Source organism: Lepidochelys kempii, chromosome 17 (assembly GCF_965140265.1).
Source record: "Lepidochelys kempii isolate rLepKem1 chromosome 17, rLepKem1.hap2, whole genome shotgun sequence".
Taxonomy (NCBI): Eukaryota; Metazoa; Chordata; order Testudines; family Cheloniidae; genus Lepidochelys; species Lepidochelys kempii.
Genome location: NC_133272.1, coordinates 4,103,487 through 4,125,928, shown reverse-complemented (window position 1 = coordinate 4,125,928; position 22,442 = coordinate 4,103,487). Strand labels below are relative to the sequence as shown.

Genomic DNA, 22,442 nt, shown 5'->3' with positions numbered 1-22,442 from the left:
ACTACAATCCATCGGTGATCTTCCTGATAATACCATCCTGGCCACTATGGATGTAGAAGCCCTCTACACCAACATTCCACACAAAGATGGACTACAAGCCGTCAAGAACACTATCCCCGATAACATCACGGCTAACCTGGTGGCTGAACTTTGTGACTTTGTCCTTACCCATAACTATTTTACATTTGGGGACAATGTATACCTTCAGATCAGCGGCACTGCTATGGGTACCCACATGGCCCCACAGTATACCAACATTTTTATGGCTGATTTAGAACAACGCTTCCTCAGCTCTCGTCCCCTAACACCCCTACTCTACTTGCGCTATATTGATGACATCTTCATCATCTGGACCCATGGAAAAGAAGCCCTTGAGGAATTCCACCATGATTTCAACAATTTCCATCCTACCATCAACCTCAGCCTGGTCCAGTCCACAAAAGAGATCCACTTCCTGGACACTACAGTGCTAATAAACAATGGTCACATAACCACCACCCTATACCAGAAACCTACTGACCGCTATTCCTACCTACATGCCTCCAGCTTTCACCCTGACCACACCACACGATCCATCGTCTACAGCCAAGCTCTGCGATACAACCGCATTTGCTCCAACCCCTCAGACAGAGACAAACACCTACAAGATCTCTATCAAGCATTCTTACAACTACAATACCCACCTGCGGAAGTGAAGAAACAGATTGATAGAGCCAGAAGAGTTCCCAGAAGTCACCTACTACAGGACAGGCCCAACAAAGAAAATAACAGAACGCCACTAGCCGTCACCTTCAGCCCCCAACTAAAACCCCTCCAACGCATTATTAAGGATCTACAACCTATCCTGAAGGATGACCCAACACTCTCACAAATCTTGGGAGACAGGCCAGTCCTTGCCTACAGACAGCCCCCCAACCTGAAGCAAATACTCACCGACAACCACATACCACACAACAGAACCACTAACCCAGGAACCTATCCTTGCAACAAAGCCCGTTGCCAACTGTGCCCACATATCTATTCAGGGGACACCATCACAGGGCCTAATAACATCAGCCACACTATCAGAGGCTCGTTCACCTGCACATCCACCAGTGTGATATATGCCATCATGTGCCAGCAATGCCCCTCTGCCATGTACATTGGTCAAACTGGACAGTCTCTACATAAAAGAATAAATGGACACAAATCAGACGTCAAGAATTATAACATTCATAAACCAGTCAGAGAACACTTCAATCTCTCTGGTCACGCAATTACAGACATGAAAGTCGCTATCTTAAAACAAAAAAACTTCAAATCCAGACTCCAGCGAGAAACTGCTGAATTGGAATTCATTTGCAAATTGGATACTATTAATTTAGGCTTAAATAGAGACTGGAAGTGGCTAAGTCATTATGCAAGGTAGCCTATTTCCCCTTGGTTTTCCTACCCCCTCCCCCAAAAAACGTTCTGGTTAAACTTGGATTTATGCTGGAAATGGCCCACCTTGATTATCATACACATTGTAAGGAGAGTGGTCAGTTTGGATGAGCTATTGCCAGCAGGAGAGTGAGTTTGTGGGGGGGGGGGGGAAGAGGGGGGGAAGGGTGAGAAAACCTGGATTTGTGCTGGAAATGGCCCACCTTGATTATCATACACATTGTAAGGAGAGTGATCACTTTAGATAAGCTATTACCAGCAGGAGAGTGGGGTGGGAGGAGGTATTGTTTCATGGTCTCTGTGTATATAATGTCTTCTGTAGTTTCCACAGTATGCATCCGATGAAGTGAGCTGTAGCTCACGAAAGCTTATGCTCAAATAAATTGGTCAGTCTCTAAGGTGCCACAAGTATTCCTTTTCTTTTTGTTTTGGAAATAACGTGCTTGCCCACAATTCCAGAGTGCTCATGTCCGATTCTTCCTCTGAATTCTCAGTCAGCAGTTTTGATTGCCTGAAATCCCTTCACTCTTCTGCTGGAGAGTTTAGAAACTTCAAAAAAATCAGCCAGTGGCTCTTTGAGACTTGGATTTCTGAATTTAAAGTTTTTAGATTCTTTTGTAAATTGCTCTCTCTCCTTTGTTGACCGAAACTACTAGTTAATTACACAAGCTCTACATACATGCTTACATTTCAATTCCTTGGAAATGGTGATGGTATTTCACTTTATCTCTGGGCAGCCATGATTTCCATGGCTTCTGAATTTGAATACCCATTTAAATGGGTAAGACAGATAATTACCATTAAAAATACCAGAATCTTTTAATATTAAGAAATGGTACAAGTTAAACATGAAAAGGACTTAAGCAGATCATTAATAATAGGTAAAAGAATTTAAATACTCAAGAGGCTATAAAAAGAGAAGAACTGAGTTGTAGCAGGGTACTTGTTTAAGTGAATTTGTTGCTGGCACTAAATGAACAGTCCTATAAACCCCTATTTAAGTCAAGAACAGATACATGTACAACTTGAAAGTGGCTTAATCATATTCTGGAGGGATCATCTTTTGAACCAAGAGAATATTTCAGTCTGCAGACCTAGTCACATTCCTTGATCTCTGTGGAGACTGCTAATATGAATACTAATGTGCTAGTTATTTTTGTGACATGGAAGCACCGTGGACACGGAACTCATTTCACACAGGCCAGACAGTTGTCAGATATTAAAAAATGTTTGGCTACTAGCTACATTTGTCTTAGAAGTGAAAGAGTTCATTACCGGCGGCAGTTTTGGGAAACAAGTTTCAAGTAAACAAAAAAAATTCAACAGCATATTTTAACATTTAAACATCTTACCTATAGCATAACAGATTTAGATTAAATCTCAGGAAAAACTTCCTATCTTGCTCCTTCACTGGAAGTTTTCAAGAAGAGGCCGGATAGCCATCTTTCTTGGATGGTTTAGACAATAAATCCTGCATCTTGGCAGGGGGTTAGACTAGATCAGGGGTTCTCAACCTTTTTCTTTCCGAGGCCCCCCCAACATGCTATAAAAACTCCACGGCCCACCTGTGCCACAACAACTGGTTTTCTGCATACAAAAGCCAGGGCAATTGCTTGGGGCCACAAGGGCCCACACAAAGCTACGTTGCTTAGTCTTCAGCTTCAGCCTCAGGTGGCGGGGTTCCGGGCCCCAGGCTTCAGCCTATGTGGTCAGGCTTTGGCTCTCTGCCCTGGGCCCCAGCAAGTCTAGCACTGGCCCTGCTTGGTGGACCCTCTGAAACCTGCTCACGGTCCCTGAGGGGGCCCTGGACCCCTGGTTGAGAACCGCTGGACTAGATGACCCTTGTGGTCCCTTCTAACTCTATGGTTCTAATTCAATGTAAGATACCTAACATTTTAGATAGTTCAGACATAAGTGCCCCGTGAGCAGGAGAGATATGGACCAACACTGGTGGCAAAGTCATTATTTAAACCTCAGTTAGAAATGGTGTAGTTTGTTCTTCTGAGCAATTCTTCTGTATCCCTTGAGGCTAGTGGAAGGACCCATCTTAAATAGTATCAAATAAAGCATCATGAAGTCCTATTTCCTCCTTCCTCAGTTTGCTGCCTGCATGCCCTAATGATTTATGATGAATTAAGTTTATTGAATGCCTATAGCAAAACTAATGTCAGATACTGATGGGTTCCCTGAGGGAATGAGGATGGGAATGTTGAACACAGACAGTGATATTTCTTGCTGCCATTTCTCATGACATGCTGATCACAACCACATTTCGAGAAGTACTTTACTGTTACTGATTATATTCTAAGTTCATTTCCATCCTTGGTAAATAACATGCAGAGGACCAGAATAAAGAGCTGTCCTTTAATATTGTGAACTACAGAGACTAGTCAATTCCTTATGGTCTTGTGGACGGACCACAGGGATGGAGATTGTAGTATTTAGAAAAGGTACCTAGGTCACCAAACTTACCATGTAACCTTCGGTAAGCCACTTGGGGGTAATGGAGGCACAGAAAGGCTATCTGTAAAGTGGGACTAAAATCCAACTTCATCCAGTGCTTTCAGGTCTATAGTGAAATGGAACTTGGCCTAATGCCACTCACCTGAGGCATTTCTACTCCTTGATTCATGCCCTTGAGGTTGACCACAGCAACAGTGCCCAAGCTGCTCAGGTATGGTTCCAACTAAGCAAATTAAAAGCAAGAATAAAAGTTTACATTTCTACCTTACTGATGAAGGAAGAACAACAGTATGAGAACAATAGATTGCAGGCTTCTTTTAAACAATCACTTAACATGAGCCACTTTTGCAAATGAAATCTAAATAGACAAGATTTGAATTTACCAGATACTCTCATGTCAAAGTTATTCCTGATATACCTCCCCTCATTATCTACTGATTTGTGAGCTTACCTAATGGCGAAGGAGAATACGGTCTTGAAGACCCTGTGGACAGCCTGCGTCCAACACCGTGCGCAGTGTCTGCTGGTACTGGTGAACAGGAGCCTATCTTCAGAAAGCCCATAGGGCTGGTATTAGACCGTCTCACCACTGCAGATCTAAAAAGATCAAACCCAAAACAAACTCATGACATTTTAGGGAAGCATATGAAATTGATGCTTATCCAAATAGGATTTTAAATGAGCCTTAAACTGAACCCTCTACACCAAACATAAGCAGCATTTTATATCCTTTGGTCACAAAGTGGAATCACAACTTTTGACGCTGCTGTAATATATTACAAATTAGAATTCATTTACCACAAATGTTCCCAACCTTTGGACAGCTCATTTTACCAGTTCAGACCCTAGTTGTAATAGCCTGTGCAATTAAGCCCATAATAGAGCATGGACCCCTGTGAACTCCCATTGCTGCATGCACAATTGAGTGGGAAAGCAGGCAACAGCAACAGACTCCAACACAAATGCTGATCATTAAGGCAGGAAAAGGGAGCTTAGAATATACCCAACAGAGGAGTGAAGTACTGGACCTGGTATGCGGATCAGCTGTTGGGAACAAGTTATTAAAAACAAAGTAAGGCCCTTGCCAAACTGCAGTAGTATAGCCTCAAAATTAGAAATCTTGAAAAGTCCAGATAACTGTGATTTTTTTGTTTTTAAAAAGAAAACTAGGTTGCAAGTTATCTGTCTCTTGAACCTAAGGTTCTGGCTCCAGTGGGTACCGAAATAAGATAAATGGGCTGGGAGGCTGGGGATCCCATCCTCACATTGCAAATAGTCCTTACGCATGTGGTGGGGTTAATCAGCCAACAAGAAGCAGAGCAATCTGTTGTCAGAGGACCAGAAAGGAAGAAGCTGAGAAGGGAAGGCCAGAGACCTATCTTGTTAAAGGTACCTTACTCAAAGAGCAGTAATGTAGTAAACCTTTTGAAAGGGGGGCAGTTTCTGTCCCAGTCCCAAGGCTCTATAGAATACTATACAGGATAAAGAGTGAAAGTCTGGGAGTGGGCCAGGAAGCAAGTCTAGTTTGCCAGAAGAGCTTTTTATTATTATGAAGCACTAATTAACAACTCACATACCATAATCTGTCCCTTGATGTTCTAATAAAACAATGCATGCATTCATTAACGTGTGAAATAAGAACAGAAGAACTTATTACTGACATTTCAGTACATGTCATAATAGAATATACAAAGAAGGACAAGAGAGCAAGAATTCATCCTTTTATTTCCTTGGGCAACATTTTAGAGTGGAAAAACCAAGTTTATTATAGGGTTTCTCTACTTCTCTTTTTCTGAAAAACTCACTACATTGCCAGCCATCTAACTGCAGATTGTGATGAACTAATATGTTGTACTCATTGTAAAGTCTGTTTTGAATTATTCCGTGCAAAACATTTAAACTCTTCATCTAATTCAGCTTACACAAAAGTAACTCTGGCAGTAATTTACTATGCAAGACATCTTTCAGTGTATAAACACAAATGAAGGCCAAGAGAAAAAGAATAACTCACCTAGGTGATCCATGGGGGTTTGACACAGGGCTGGCAGTAGATGTGAGATTCTGCTCTATACGCTGATAATTCCGTAACTGAGTGGGAACCGGAATAGGTGCCGTTTCGCTGCGTGGGGACACTGAAGGCTGACATTGTCTGAAGTTGGAAGGTATTGAGAGAGGAAATGACTGCTGGTAAGTGGGTCTCTCGCTAATTTGAACCATTGTCCGATTTAAAGAAAATCCCAGAAACAGGCAAACAAACTCCCGTTTTGAAGAGCACGTAGACAACACAGTCTGCAGTTTATCCAAGTTTGGCTCAATCACTTATAAAGCAAGATCAAGACCAGTTTGCCACTAATGGGCTTTTCTTACACTGGCCTTTTGCGTGCAGAGAACTGCAACGCTAACTGGTAGAATCAATCATGCAGCACAGTCTACGAATCAGCAGAACTCCATTCCTCCCAGTCAGACTCCTCTGTTCACTACCTTTCAAAACAAAGTGGTTCTAGGAAAACCCACTGTGTAAAGAACAGGAAGTCCAAGAGCAAAACTGACGGGAATGTTTACAAAAGCTACTAAGGCACAATCAGAGATTTCCCAAGAGACATTGAGAATTCATAAAAAGAAAACATGTTATGTAACCAACTCCTACGTGCACAAAATGACCAGAACACCACACCTGAACACTGAACCATTTCATCAAGCTGCAGACAAGTCTTATGTACTTCAGCTAATAAGAGTCAGTGACTTATGTCTCAAAGTTAGTTTTGATAAGTGGATCAACTTTCTCCATGATAAGAATTTAACTAGCTATCACCACTTTCAAGTAAAAGCATAACTTAAGCACAGTTTCCAATTAACAGATCCCTCCAAGGAAGATCTCTGGTCCCTCATACACACTACCAACTTCAGAGAGAGAAAAAAATCATTAGAAAGATTTAAATCAAACCATTTTTACAAGCATTGTGTGATTGATACTTAATTTCAATTGTTTTCTAATTTATAATGCATTTGTTTATATTAAAAATTGATTCATAGCTTTTCTTCTATCCAGTACGAAGGTAATTTGTGAATACACAATATAAAACCTGTTCAAGTTTGTTTTGTCTTTTTAAAATAAAATCCAGTGAGATTTGTCTGTCCTCTTTAAGGTCTTCTTTTCTGTCTTAGATGCCTTATCCCTTCTGTCTCCCATGGCTCTCTCATGCTTCCCCTTGGATAACTATTGTGTAAAACATATCAGCCTGTATTAGGTTTTCTGCTTCAGCAGACGAAGACAAACTACCTAAATGCACCAAATTTTGTGTAGCATCTTGACGGATGTCCTCTATTCCCAAAAAAAACAATGCTTTCATGCTGACGAAGGAAGCACTGGTGGTTCTAGACTAACAAATCTCACACTTTGCTGAATTTTACTAACAGCAAACCAAACCACAGTACAGGAGAAAACATAGGGTTATTCAGCTGTTGGGGAAATTGATACATATATGCCGAACATAACAGTATTTTTCTAGAATGTACTTCCTTTGGCTAACTCTGTTGCCAAAGCAATGCTCGTACTCTTTTCCGATATTCGTTTCTCACCTTTATAAACTGAAATCCCTCTGCAGATTTTACATACCAAGAAACTGAAAATCCAGCAGATTACCTCACATACGGTACTAGTCCTGTGTCCCATAAGGCTCATAACATTTCTTTCCAGAAGCCAGCTACAGACGACTGAATGACAAACTCCACACAGATACTGAAGATTGGGAAAAAGGACCACCTCAGTGTAACCCCAAAAAAGCAGACTATACGGACCAACTCTTCTAATCTTGGCCTTAACCCCCAGGGTACCTTCATGATGATGTCCCAAAAATCAGCCTCAGCCTACCTCACCCCTAAAGCGGCAGAAGAGAACCCTTGCTAGAAACTAGCCTGTGGGCTGTGGTGGGAGCAACAGGGCATATTTGGCGTTGGACCCACAAAGGAACTTTAGAGAAGATAGTGAGAAAAGAAAGAACGCAACAGTGAGAAGCAAAAGGAAGGGGGGGGAAGTAGCAAACAGAGGAACAGAATCGAAGGCAAACTGGAAGGAGGAAAGGACATCTGTGCACTCCTGTGTGTAAGCTAACTCTAGTCAGACAGCAAGGGTCCACCTGAACTAGTCACTTTCAAAAGAACTTGAACTATTTTCATCTTCCAGATGAACCTTCTGTTCCCTCCCTCCACAGTTAGAATTGAGCTATTCCACCATGCATGTTCTGGTCTAATGAAATGCTCCTCCAAGGAGCTGCAGAAAACCACTGGAAGACAGACTCAGTGATGGAGCAGAGGAGCAGCCAGTCAGCATAACAGAAAGCTGAGAGCCGCAAGCAGGCAGAAGTGCCAAGTCATCAATTATTCAGAAAAAAATTCACTCTCTCAGGAGAAGGAAGTGGCAGACAGAAGTTGACCAAAAGCAACAATTTTTCCTACCCACCTTGCTAAAGCTGAAGGAAATGAGTAGTCACTGCAACCACGGCCTGGCTTTGGTTCTATTGAAAGCTGGATTCTTGATATTATTTTGAAACAGCTGCATTCATTACTTTGCCATTCCATTATATGAAATATTCCTTCCTTATACAGCACTGAATTCCCATTCACTAACCCTTTTAAGGATCTCATGACTTGCTTTACTCTAACACAGTGAGGCAAAACAAATGGATAAAACTTTTGTGAAAATACCTCCTAACATAACATGATCTACAACTCCCCTGGGGATGGTGCTTCCTTAATGATAGAGAGCAGTGCCTAATCTTGCTGCTATTCAGTGACTAGATACTGTTGTTAATTCAGGAGTTGTGAGCACATTTGAGCAGATAATACTCTGTCAACAGTTTTCTGGCAGTCTCAGGCTGCAGAACTCCAGCTCACATTTATAGAAGTTTCTCAGCTTTGCAACAATTAAGATATTCTGCACCTCATCTGCTGCAGTGGTGAATCTGCCAAAAGATAGTAATGAAACCACAGCTTTAGGGGTCACATGCTGAATGGAAGGGCCTAAAGCTTCTGTGCATAGAGGGCAGGCTGTGTACACAGAATCTGTACAAAGGCATCCAGTGGCATGGTGGGGGAATGAAGCAGATGCCCCACATCTAAATTCCAAGAGCAGGGGGAGCAGCAGTTACTATATCAGTAGCAGGGGTGGCAGCTATGCAGATGCTTCAGGTCGTGCTGCTGGGTTGGGTGAAGTTCTCTCCTCACCTGACCCCACTCCCTCTTAGTTATGTGCAAAGCTCATTTACTTAGACTTTGTACAGCAAGTTCTTCATTTTGCCCTGAAAAAAGTGAGTTGCCCCTTTTTCATCTCCTGAATATTAACTATAAAGTCATTTAAAGTCAACATTGTGACCTATTTCCCTGCTCCTCATTTCGTTGAAGAAACATACAGCTATTCTTGGAGGGCAGTGGAAGCCTCCACCCAAAGTCCAACTCTGGGTATGATTCATACAGTTACACAGTTTAGTAAAATTAAATTAACCAGTCAATCAGAAAAAAATCATTTCTCCATGGAGCTTAATTATACCTGATGAAAAATTTGTAACTAACTGTAAATTAATATTTCCCAGCTTGAAAAACAAAATTGCATTGTAGTTTAAACTGTATAAAACCAAAGTATCTTGACCATCAATAATATACACACACTACTTTTTCAACAAACTACATCCAAAGCAGCTCAATATTCTTAACCCCGTTTGGCTGTTAGGTCACCTGATACCAGGTCACCTATAGTAACCAGACTTAATAATTCAAAATTTGATTAAGCAGTAATTAAAAAATCTGTAGTAGGAATACCAAACACCTGTTCCTAGCCAGCACAAATAAGTGGCTCTCTGACATTACCAATGTGGAAATGCACCTAAAATACTTTTCGTAACTTCAATTAACATTGACTTTAATTTAGAGCATAAAGAGACTTTCAGACTATACTTACAGTATTTTGCATACAAAACAACTCAGACCTAAAAGGCATTCAAAAATCAGCTATTCTGTTTCTCTGCCCTTAATAGGCATAAGCTTCACCTTTTATATTTAACAGCCCATATGTTAGCAGATTTTGCAAACTGCTCTGTGATCAGCACAAAGTGATAAGTTTATCTTCTTATGACAAGCCTTTCTAAACAAAACAAATGCAATATCATCTTCCTGTAACATTAGCATAAGCCAAGGAAACAGTCATTATCTGCAGTCGCTATTTGGATAATCATCCCACTTTTTCCCTTGTAACAAAAATAGGATTATGAAATGTATTATTTCATCAAATGACAAATTAAATTCTTCTGTTTAGGTACTGATAGAAGCATGGGTACACATGACGTTTTCCAAATGTCACCAAGTCAAAAAAAAATGAATTGCTATTTGTCATCATCATCTGACAAGCTGTACCCAGAACTTTGTCTTCAGTTACAAAGTGTTTTGAACATTTAAGTCTGGTATATTGCAAAGCAGAATTCCACATACAGAAAAAGGGACTGTAAACCATTGTCTCTTTGCAGATAGCTATTCAACACACACAGTTCCAAGATACTGAAGGATGTTGGTGGATCACTAACAATTAAAAACTCTATGTCGAGTATGTCTGAAAACGAGTATGTCTGAAAAGCCAATGTGCTATCAGTGTACCAGACACACAAGGTGGGTGAGGAAATACCTTTTATTGGACAAACTTCTGTTGGTGAAAGAGACGAGCTTTCAAGCTACAGAGTTCTTCCTCTCATTTCTGTGTAGTTCGAAAGCTCATCCCTTTCACCACCAGAAACTGGTCCTCACCCACTTTGTGTCTCATATCCTGGGACCAGCACTGCACACATCAGTGTACCAGTTTATCAACATTTAACTGCAGCAGCCTTACTTTTTTATAGCTCAATAGCTGCTTTTAATGGCCAGAATCCCTAACTGGAGGTCAGTGTGGTTTACCACATAATGCTAATCAGACATGTCGACCCCTTTTCTGGAGGGCTGTGCCTGGACACCTAATGCTGCTGCTGACATTCAGAATTAATCAAAAAGCCAAACACAAATTCTTTCTTTCCTCAAGGAACTTCTGTTGGAGGAGAAGGTATTTGTGGGAGTTCTGTTGGAGGAGAAGGTATTTGTGTTTGTTTGGTTTTGTATTGGTAGTATCTGTATGTGTAGAGGCTTGTAGGGGCTTTGTGCTGGGAGAGAAGCTGAGCCCTGATTAGGGGGCGGGGCTTCACTGACTAGGGGTCCTATAAAGGTAGCAGCCAGTCAGGCAGCGGCACAGACAGCTGCAGTGGCACAGGAGCTAGCAAACAGAGCTGTAAACAGGGGAGTTTGAAAGGGGAGTTTGTCTTGTGGTGCTTGTGTGGGGTTTGGTTTTGCTGTGGGTGGTGGTGTTTTGGTGTGGTTTGTGTTTCCCAGATTAACAGGATTTAGGTGGGAAGGCTATGACAGATTCAGAGGTGGCAGTGGGAGTGACCCATGTAGTAGATGACACAATGAAGATGACTGGATGTGGAAGCTGTGGTATGTACATGATCCTGGAGGGGGCACCTGGTAAGAGTTTTGTCTGCATGAAATGCCGTCTGATAGAGCTGATGGAGGAAAAGATCAGAGGTTTGGAGATGCAGGTGGAAAGTCTGGTAGAGTTTAGGAAGGGGTTTGAGCAGATTATGGAGCAAAGACATGAGGTATCTGAAGGGAAAAGCTCAGACTTGCAGATGGAAGCAGGACTAGGGAATTCTGAGGGGAGACTGGGTGAGGAAAGTGGTCAGTGGAAGCATGTGACTAAAAGAACTAGGCAGAGGAAAAGACGGGCTAGTGAAGGAGAAATAGAGCTTCAGAATAGGTTTGCAGAGTTGGAAAATGAAGAAGGGGCTCAGCAGGTAGTCACTGAAGGTGACAGGGCAAGGAAGAAGAGAAGAGCGGTTAGTCCTATAGGAAAAGGGGAAGAGTTAATGGAGATTACACCAAATATGAGCCCCAGGAGGATACAGGATGGGTTAAAAAGGATTACAAGGAAGAATGGGAATGGAAAAAACTTGCAGCCAGAGGGAACAGGGGATAGACTGGAGAATAGCACCGTCACTAGGAAAAGGCAGGTCTATGTGATTGGGGACTCTTTACTGAGAAGAATAGATAGGCCTGTAACCAGAGCTGATCCAGAAAATAGGAGGGTGTGCTATCTTCCAGGTGCTAAGATACGGGATGTAGACCTGAGGTTGAAAAGGATTCTAAAGGGAGCGGGAAAGAATCCCCTAATTATCCTTCATGTGGGAACAAATAATACGGCTAGATTCTCGCTGGAAAGTATTAAGGGAGACTATGCTAGGCTGGGGAGGACGCTTAAGGAAATTGAGGCTCAGGTGATCTTTAGTGGGATTCTGCCTGTTCCTAGAGAAGGGCAACAAAGGTGTGACAAGATTATGACTATCAATAGATGGCTTAGGCAGTGGTGCTATAAGGAGGGCTTTGGGATGTATGGCCATTGGGAGGCATTCATGGATAGAGGACAGTTCTCTCAGGATGGACTTCATCTGAGTAGGGAAGGAAATAGACTTCTAGGATGGAGGCTGGCACAACTGATTAAGAGAGCTTTAAACTAGGAATTTGGGGGAGATGGTTGGGAGATGTCCAGGTAATCTCCACGCCAGAATTTAGCATAGAGTGGAAAGAAAATGAAGTAAGAGTGGATACAGCTGTAGGTAGGAGGAAGGGCAGTGTAGATACAAGTCTAATAGGTTATACTGGTAGTAAAATAACTGTGCCTAATAGGGTACAGAATGTGAGTGAGGCCAAAGAGCAAAAATTAAGATGTTTGTACACTAATGCAAGGAGCCTAGGTAACAAAATGGAGGAACTAGAGTTACTGGTGCAGGAAGTGAAACCAGATATTCTAGGTATAACAGAGACCTGGTGGAATAGTCGTCATGACTGGGCTACAGGTATTGAAGGGTATGTGCTGTTTAGGAAAGACCGAAATAAAGGTAAAGGTGGTGGAGTAGCACTGTATATCAATGATGAGATAGAATGTAAAGAAATAAGAAGCGATGAAATGGATATGACTGAGTCTGTCTGGGCAACAATTAAATTGGGGAAGAAAACTATTAGAGCCTCCCCTGGGATAGTGCTTGGGGTGTGCTATAGACCGCCGGGATCTAATTTGGATATGGATAGAGCCCTTTTTAATGTTTTTAATAAAGTAAATACTAATGGAAACTGTGTGATCATGGGAGACTTTAACTTCCCAGATATAGACTGGAGGACGAGTGCTAGTAATAATAATAGGGCTCAGATTTTCCTAGATGCGATAGCTGATGGATTCCTTCAGCAAGTAGTTGCTGAACCGACTAGAGGGGATGCCATTTTAGATTTGGTCTTGGTGAGTAATGAGGACCTCATAGAGGAAATGGTTGTAGGGGATAATCTTGGCTCAAGTGATCATGAGCTAATTCAGTTCAAATTGAATGGAAGGATTAACAAAAATAAATCTGCAACTAGGGTTTTTGATTTCAAAAGGGCTGACTTTCAAAAATTAAGGAAATTAGTTAGGGAAGTGGATTGGACTGAAGAATTTATGGGTTTAAAGGTAGAGGAGGCCTGGGATTATTTTAAATTAAAGCTGCAGAAGCTATCGGAAGCCTGCATCCCGAGAAAGGGGAAAAAATTCATAGGCAGGAGTTGTAGACCAAGCTGGATGAGCAAGCATCTTAGAGAGGTAATTAAGAAAAAGCAGAAAGCATATAGGGAGTGGAAGAAGGGAGGGATCAGTAAGGAAAGCTACCTTATTGAGGTCAGAATATGTAGGGATAAAGTGAGACAGGCTAAAAGTCAAGTAGAGTTGGACCTTGCAAAGGGAATTAAAACCAATAGTAAAAGGTTCTATAGTCATATAAATAGGAAGAAAACAAAGAGAGAAGAAGTGGGACCGCTAAAAACTGAGGATGGAGTGGAGGTCAAGGATAATCTAGGCATGGCCCAATATCTAAACAAATACTTTGCCTCAGTCTTTAATAAGACTAAAGAGGATCTTAGGGATAATGGTAGCATGATAAATGGGAATGAGGATATGGAGGTAGACATCACCATATCTGAGGTAGAAGCGAAACTCAAACAGCTTAATGGGACTAAATCGGGGGGCCCAGATAATCTTCATCCAAGAATATTAAAAGAATTGGCACAAGAAATTGCAAGCCCATTAGCAAGAATTTTTAATGAATCTGTAAACTCAGGGGTTGTACCGTATGATTGGAGAATTGCTAACATAGTTCCTATTTTTAAGAAAGGGAAAAAAAGTGATCCAAGTAATTATAGGCCTGTTAGTTTGACATCTGTAGTATGCAAGGTCTTGGAAAAAATTTTGAAGGAGAAGGTAGTTAAGGACATTGAAGTCAATGGTAAATGGGACAAAATACAACATGGTTTTACAAAAGGTAGATCGTGCCAAACCAACCTGATCTCCTTCTTTGAGAGAGTAACAGATTTTTTAGATAAAGGAAACGCAGTGGATCTAATTTACTTAGATTTTAGTAAAGCGTTTGATACTGTGCCACATGGGGAATTATTAGTTAAATTGGATAAGATGGGCATCAATAGGAAAATTGAAAGGTGGATAGGGAATTGGTTAAAGGGGAGACTACAACGGGTCCTACTGAAAGGTGAACTGTCAAGTTGGAGGGAGGTTACCAGTGGAGTTCCTCAAGGATCAGTTTTGGGACCAATCTTATTTAATCTTTTTATTACTGACCTGGGCACAAAAAGTGGGAGTGTGCTAATAAAGTTTGCAGATGATACAAAGCTGGGAGGTATTGCTAATTTAGAGAAGGACAGGGATACCCTACAGGAGGATCTGGATGACCTTGTAAACTGGAGTAATAGGAATAGGATGAAATTTAATAGTGAGAAGTGTAAGGTCATGCATTTAGGGATTAATAACAAGAATTTTAGTTATAAGCTAGGGACGCATCAACTAGAAGTAACGGAGGAGGAAAAGGACCTTGGAGTATTGGTTGATCATAGGATGACTATGAGCTGCCAATGTGATATGGCTGTGAAAAAAGCTAATGTCGTCTTGGGATGCATCAGGAGAGGTATTTCCAGTAGGGATAAGGAGGTTTTAGTACCGTTATATAAGGCACTGGTGAGACCTCACCTGGAATACTGTGTGCAGTTCTGGTCTCCCATGTTTAAGAAGGATGAATTCAAACTGGAACAGGTACAGAGAAGGGCTACTAGGATGATCCGAGGAATGGAAAACTTGTCTTATGAAAGGAGACTCAGGGAGCTTGGCTTGTTTAGCCTAACTAAAAGAAGGTTGAGGGGAGATATGATTGCTCTCTATAAATATATCAGAGGGATAAATACCAGAGAGGGAGAGGAATTATTTAAACTCAGTACCAATGTGGACACAAGAACAAATGGATATAAACTGGCCACTAGGAAATTTAGATTAGAAATTAGACGAAGGTTTCTAACCATCAGAGGAGTGAAGTTTTGGAATAGCCTTCCGAGGGAAGTAGTGGGGGCAAAAGATCTATCTTGCTTTAAGATTAAACTCGATAAGTTTATGGAGGAGATGGTATGATGGGATAACATGGTTTTGGTAATTAAATATTCATGGTAAATAGGCCCAATGGCCTGTGATGGGTTTTTAGATGGGGTAAGATCCAAGTTACCCGGGAAAGAATTTTCTGTAGTATCTGGCTGATGAATCTTGCCCATATGCTCAGGGTTTAGCTGATCGCCATATTTGGGGTCGGGAAGGAATTTTCCTCCAGGGCAGATTGGAAGGCCCTGGAGGTTTTTCACCTTCCTCTGTAGCATGGGGCACGGGTCACTTGCTGGAGGATTCTCTGCTCCTTGAGGTCTTCAAACTACAATTTGAGGACTTCAATAGCACAGATATAGGTGTGAGGTCTTTTTTAGGAGTGGTGGGTGAAATTCTGTGGCCTGCATTGTGCAGGAGGTCAGACTAGATGATCATAATGGTCCCTTCTGACCTAAATATCTATGAATCTATGAAACTTAATTGGGTGCATCTGAGCCAAAAGTTAATTGAGCAACCTTCTACTGCTAAAACCCAGTTAACAGCAAATAATAAAGAAAGGTCTGGGATAGTTGCACTATCCTAAATGAGTTTCCAGTAGGCAACAGCAGTGTAAAAAAAAACCCTACAGCAACAGAGAAATCATTAAAAAGATGGGAGATCAACTCAATAACATACCTGTTAGCTGAACCAGAAGAACTACTTCGGGTGGAGCTTGAGGATGGTTTCTGTAAAGTTCCTGAGCTTCCAGAAATGGTTAATGGTGACTGCCTGTTAAAACAAGAAGCCACAAACACTGTCACAGAATATGAAGATCTATCTATAAAAAGAAAAACATTTAGTTCTCTGTCGAACTTGCTGATCTCGAGCTATTTAAATAGTCAGTGTGTGTTCTACTGGGCATATTCATCTTCCACACTCAGCAATGTAAAATTAAACCAGTCACTGCCAAAATCCAACAACTGTAAAGCCGTGCTACAATATCAGTTTTAGACTATGAAACTTAGTTCGATAAAACCCAGCACATATACCCTCCACACATCATGAAGTCGCTCGAAGCCCGTCTGCCAGCTGCTCCCAATGGCATATCATCTACAGAAAAAAGCAGAGAACAAATTGAAACCAACATAATTTAGTCAAGTCTTGAAGATACATCCTTCAATAGTCTTGCTTATATGAAATCTTTTTAATGTCTATTATACTTTACATACATGCAAACTAAAAAACTTTATCGCCATATTAGCTGCAAGAAATAATATGAACTGCTTCACAGAAGATATCCCAAATCTAACCCAAATGTAAGCTGTTCCAGAGAAAGTTGGTTCTGTAACAGACAGTTGGTTTTGAAAAGGAGTATCGAAGATTTTATTCCCAAATAACCCTAATGTTTAAGGCAACGTATAACTAGCTGCAGCACAGTATGTCAGCGCTGCGAAACCCTCCACCACTGATCTCCAGAAACTCCTCGGAACACAAAATCACTTAACTGAGCCAAAGATCCTGGACAACATTTTTTAAAAACGGAGATGTTTGCAGTGGCCTGGGGAAAGCAGGTGATTCAAACAAGCCACTAAACATTCATGGCTTATGTTGCCATGATGAAAGTTTAACAAAAATGAAAACACTGAGTACCACGAAACACAATATACAGTATAAGCCTTGTGTGAAACTGTATGGTTGTGAAGTCTAGTCTTTCATTGTTTCTTAACTTGAGACAGTAAGTTGCTGTAGATGGAAGAAAGGCAAGGAACTGAACCTTATAAACTTGACTGGCAATGCTCAGCTGGTCTACAAGTCACATGCTACAGCATGCCCACAGTCAACTGCTAGGACACCTAATGATTCTATGCATCCCTTATTCACGATGGGCTTGTTTTTCCAGTGTTAATAAATCAGAATTCTCTGTGAATTAAAGGACCCTGATTTCAACCCCATGCCATCGTTGCCCTCAGGCACTCTGACAAGCAGCTCAGAATAAAACCTAGGATACAGGGGTATGTGCACAGAAACTAACCCTTCTACCTCTGGTGCCACCTCCAATCCTCACTCTTTTACAAATGATGAAATACACTCTGCAATAAACAGAAGGGTATTCTTAGGAAAGAAAGCACAATAAAATATCAAGGAACATGCTCCCAATATAAATTAAGATAGGTTTGGAGAAAATAAGAGCAACCCCAACAATAGGATACAAAAATATTTTTTAAAACAGTGTGGGAAGCATTCTTAAGCATCAAAATAAAGAAGATTCTTACATGAGTGATCTGAAGAGACGTTGTGTGGAACCAGAACAAAATCATCTGTGTCACAAGAAGAGTTCTTGCTACTGGTGCTAGCGGAATCTTTGGACACCTGAAGATAGTTAGGAGGACCCAATGGTGGGGAAGACAAGTTGTCTTCTTGAATATGCTGCATGTCTGGCAAGGACTGAAGAAAAAGTGAGAATCATAAGCCCAAATGGTTCACGATGCAGGATCTCCCTTTAGAGGGCAGGCTCCCAATACAATAGGGTGAATGCTACCTTGTGCATAGCTAGCTAGAAAGAATATAGGGAACAAAAGTAAAGGTGAAAAATATATGCATTTAAATTATAAAAATTCTCCAAAGTCTTTTAAAAATACTAATTTTAAATTTGAATTGTGAGACCCTTTTCAGATGGCAAGGAACCTTATTACTAAATACGTATGTAAAGAAAACCTTTTTTGAAAGATATATTGAAGCCAACTTAGGTGTCGTTTCAGATAGACAATTTCATATTCAGATAGATAATGTGACTCTGAAGTTATTCATTCAGTCATCATTCTTCATGGACCCAGGAAGAGATCGTGGCACTTACTCCAAAAAGGGCTAGAGAACTGACGGCCATCAGTCTCTGCCAGTGTAAGGGACCTTGTAAGAGTCCAGAAAGAGGCTATCCACGGATTACCGGGGAAGCTTATTCACTGTGTTGGAATTCACACCAGCACAACTACTGATCTGGCACAGTCTTATTAAAAAAAAGCATGAAGAGTGGGAAAGGATTGAAAACCTTTACAAAACTGCTGCACTAAAAGGCAGCAGTACGGCTTGCTCTGCCTTTTATTTTTGTTTTTTAAAGTAACTGTTTAGACTATGAGAGCTGAAATTAAAAAACGTGTTAGAGGAGATTTGACAATTTCTGCCTGCACATAATAGCAAATGGAGGAATATGTTTTTGACAAGGGTTATTCTGGAAGCAAAACAGAGAACTTACGGGAGGAGAAGCAAAACGACAAGGAGAACTACCGCAGGAGCTGCCAGAGATTGAGCCTGCATACGTGGGCACTGGAACAGGGCAAGCTGGAGGAGGAAGAGAGGACTGAGATTTGATTAGATGAATTTTCAAACAAATGAATTGACACAATACAATGATTTCCTCACGGCTGGTTTTAATTTATAAATACTTTCAGAGCTTGTAAGTACACAGTTAACGCATTCACACAGTGCTACTTAAGACCAGCTGAAATGCCTAAGAAATGCGTAAATGGCAACTACATTTCAACCAAACATGACACTCAAAGATTTCACACTTTTTTTAAACTAACAGTGGAGCATGACTGCTGATCTGTGGAAGATGTTTCAGAAAGAATACGCCACTCAATAGCATAATTTTTTTCTAATATGGCTCACTTATGACAATAAGTGGGAAAATGCAACTACTTACACTTTTTGACTGTTGAAATCTGATCAAGGAAAGGATGGTTGAAGAATGCTTCTGCAAAACAAAAGGTGATACAAACGTCCGTCAACCTACAAACCATATTAGAATCTGCATTATAGCGTACAAGGCAATAAGTGGTTACCCTTCCACAGAATCAATACTTCACACCCAGATGCTGAAGAGCTTATAAAAGATTAAAGTCTTCCAGGTTATGTGTTGCTATTACACTTGGAAAGGAAATACAGTCACAAAAGCTTTAAAGAAGTGGCTTGCACTGAGAATCAGACCAGATGTTTAAGGGACATTTTATGACTCAATTTTAGGGTTGTAAATAACTGATATGTACAAATGGACAACGTTTGGACAGTCACTAATAGATGGGGTTCTTTATATTCAGTAACCCTACAGTAATTCAATTCCACGTTGCTAATCAAGATGGGAGGCTCCCTTACCTTTTGCACCACTAACTACTCCTTCTTTTGCAAACCCTCATGTTGTGGCCAGCGACTAAGTCAAATAAATTTTGAACTCCTCAGTGCTACTCCACAGCAGCATGAGGCATTCTCCCTTCCACTCCCCAAGGGGCAGAGCACGCTGCCTCTGTAGCTGGTTTCACAGTTTAAAGTGGAATTAATTTAATTTTTCCTCAACCATTTGTGCAATGAACTCGAGCAATTCATTGGTTATTGCTTCAATAACAAATCTTTGAATTTGTCACTAGTAACTGGGTACACTGAGATATGTTTAATTGCTTTGGCACATCCAGTTTGGTAGCACTTTGCATGGTTTATTTTATATTTCCAGAAGAGACATCTAATTAGACAGGGAAAATGAATCAACTATGCAAAACAGTCCTAGATCTTTGTGAGCTTACAATTTGCTTAGAACAATTAAGGAGGAAAAAAACAAACAATGCTGTTCACTAGACTTAAGCAAATCTCTCTTTCTGCAACAGCACGATACAAGGAAGTGAGCATAATTGCATAACTCTGGCAATCTAATGATTAACTTTATCTGAGGATGAGGTGTTCTTGAGGTTGGGCACAACATCTGCTATTCCAATCTGTTCTTTTGTGATAGGCAGGATTTCAAATGCTGTTTATATTTTAGCAAAACACACAAGCAATTCAAATGATCACTCTTCATTTGTTTACAAATCACTGCTGCCATATTTAATGCACTCCCCTTTAAAGTCCTTTCCTGGCTGTGCCTGAGCTAAGGCCCCCCACCCCCTGCCAAGTGAAGCACACACTACAATAGGGCTTCCCTTGCTGATATCAGGTGGCCCCCGCAAAACCCAAATCGAAAGTAAGGCGTTAGGTGACAGCTAAGCTATATGTTCACTTTGGCTAGTACTGTTTGCATTTCATTAATCAATTCAATAACTCATCTGTATCAGAATATCTGATTGGGAAGAAGATTTACTACTTTGTGCTGTAGATTAGTTGTGCATTGTTACTTATTAGTATCAGAAAAATCAGCATTTGTGATGTGTTGACTTCTCTCTTAACCCATGTAAGTTTACAAATCAACTTCTTCTGCAACAGTCAATATGGCATGTGGTATTTTATCCACATTTTGCTCAGGGCCTGATTCTGCAGAACTTCCTACTAAGGGCAGCTCTTACTATGAATACTGTTGCTGATTTCAACAAAACTAATCGCTGTAGTAAAAAACTGCAGGATCAGGCACTTAGCTATTCTGTTATTGATTTTTTGGTCTGAATTAAGTAAAATGCTTTTTTATTTTTTGAGATATCTTGCCAGAACTCCGATAGCGAAACATAACAAGAATTAAAAATATTCTTATATGAAGAAAGAAATCTAGTGAAGAATTCAAAAGCCTATTGTGAATATTCTCCCCCACTCTCCTCATTGCACATACGCAGGAACGACATAGGCCAAATTGTGATTCAACTTCTATATTTGCATAAATGATATATAATACCTAGGCTTGTGTATGCAGTTAAGTTGTGATCGCACAGTTTCACAAGCAGAATCCACAAAGTTGTATTTATTGTGTAGAGAGCAATCAGCACATAAAGCATTCAGATTTTACAAGCTCACAGCCATGTCTATAACATTTCTGACTGGATTATTTTCTGCTCCTCCTAGGCTTTAACAGTCATTGGTAATTCTCTACTAGCACTAATTCTGATCATAAGAAAAATATACATATCTGTAAACAAATCATCCCAGGCATAATAGATACTTGGGAACTCGTTCTCTGCCAAATATGAACAAAGCTAGTGTTACATCAGTCTTTCATGCCCCTTCTACATATACACACAGATCATATAGATGTGAGCTCAAACCAGACATGATCTATACACCACTGTTAAAACAGAGATGTGTTGACATAAAGCATCATGTATATGCTTTACACAGGAAAGCAAAGGGAGAATCCAATTTTGTGGAAGCTGTATTTCTCTAATCAAAGTGGAAAATGTTTTCAGCAAATCTAAAGCCAAAAGAACACTTTAAAAACAAATTATAAATCACTGTAACATGAAGTTTAAGGTATCTCACAATGAAGGCAGCTGTATCCATTTGAAAACAGTATGCAAACCAAACCAGACAGAAAAGCACAGCTCCTCTGCACACAGCTACCATGTGACAGCTGGCCAGCGAGAGATAGAAATCTGGCCTGGCAGAACAAGGGTTTAGTTGGAAACATTCCCCAACAATTACAGATGACAACTAGACATTAGAAAAGAAATGCTATAAATAGTACACCAGCCCACTATTTCAATGCTCCTTTTCTTTTTTAATTAACAACATTTAAAAGCTTGCAGGTTGTATAAGGTTTGTTCGTGTTTAGAATGATTATTTATGAAATTCTGTTTCTTAGAAATAATCAAGGATTACGTAAGCAGAGCATAAGTAGTTGTTTACCACCTAATAAAATATGACTGGCTGCTCCACACCAACTGTTCTTGGGCACGTACCCAACACTGAAGCAAACAGCAACAAGCAATTTAAAAACAGAAGTTGCCCACTCTCAGATATTTGTTTTCTATCTACTGTCACTTTTCCCTTGACTGCAACAAACTAACACTGGAGAAAAAGACCACAATTGAAAGTGGTCTACCAATCTACATTTAATAACTGGTCGTAAAAACAACCCAATCAAAGTCATAGATATAGATTTGTTTTCATATGGACATGAAGACATTCCTGCTAGGTGACTGTGATGTTAATTATCTAATGATTTGTGGATGAGTATCTTGTGTCCTCTGAGATGAGTGAGGGGAAAAAATATTTCACCTGTGTCTACATCCAATTAAATCAGATGACTGGAAAATTATACTGAATCTGTATATAAACAACAGGGTTAACAGAGAAAGTAAAAAGT

The 22,442-nt window shown here is 40.5% G+C and overlaps 1 protein-coding gene across 5 annotated transcripts in view; it reads right to left on the bottom strand.

The window, feature by feature from the left end:
• Window positions 1–22,442, bottom strand: part of ULK2 (unc-51 like autophagy activating kinase 2) — a 59,414-nt gene that overhangs the window by 11,366 nt on the left and 25,606 nt on the right. For 4 of the 5 annotated variants that reach the window (XM_073315967.1, XM_073315962.1, XM_073315965.1 and 1 more), the window contains 8 exons: window positions 19,092–19,142; window positions 18,642–18,727; window positions 17,665–17,836; window positions 16,441–16,501; window positions 16,088–16,180; window positions 5,897–6,034; window positions 4,337–4,482; window positions 4,028–4,108 (listed from right to left, as the gene is read on the bottom strand). In XM_073315967.1, the coding sequence (XP_073172068.1) occupies window positions 4,028–4,108; window positions 4,337–4,482; window positions 5,897–6,034; window positions 16,088–16,180; window positions 16,441–16,501; window positions 17,665–17,836; window positions 18,642–18,727; window positions 19,092–19,142 (828 nt within the window). The remainder of the gene's footprint in view (window positions 1–4,027; window positions 4,109–4,336; window positions 4,483–5,896; window positions 6,035–16,087; window positions 16,181–16,440; window positions 16,502–17,664; window positions 17,837–18,641; window positions 18,728–19,091; window positions 19,143–22,442) is intronic. The other variant, XM_073315964.1, reaches the window with a different exon arrangement.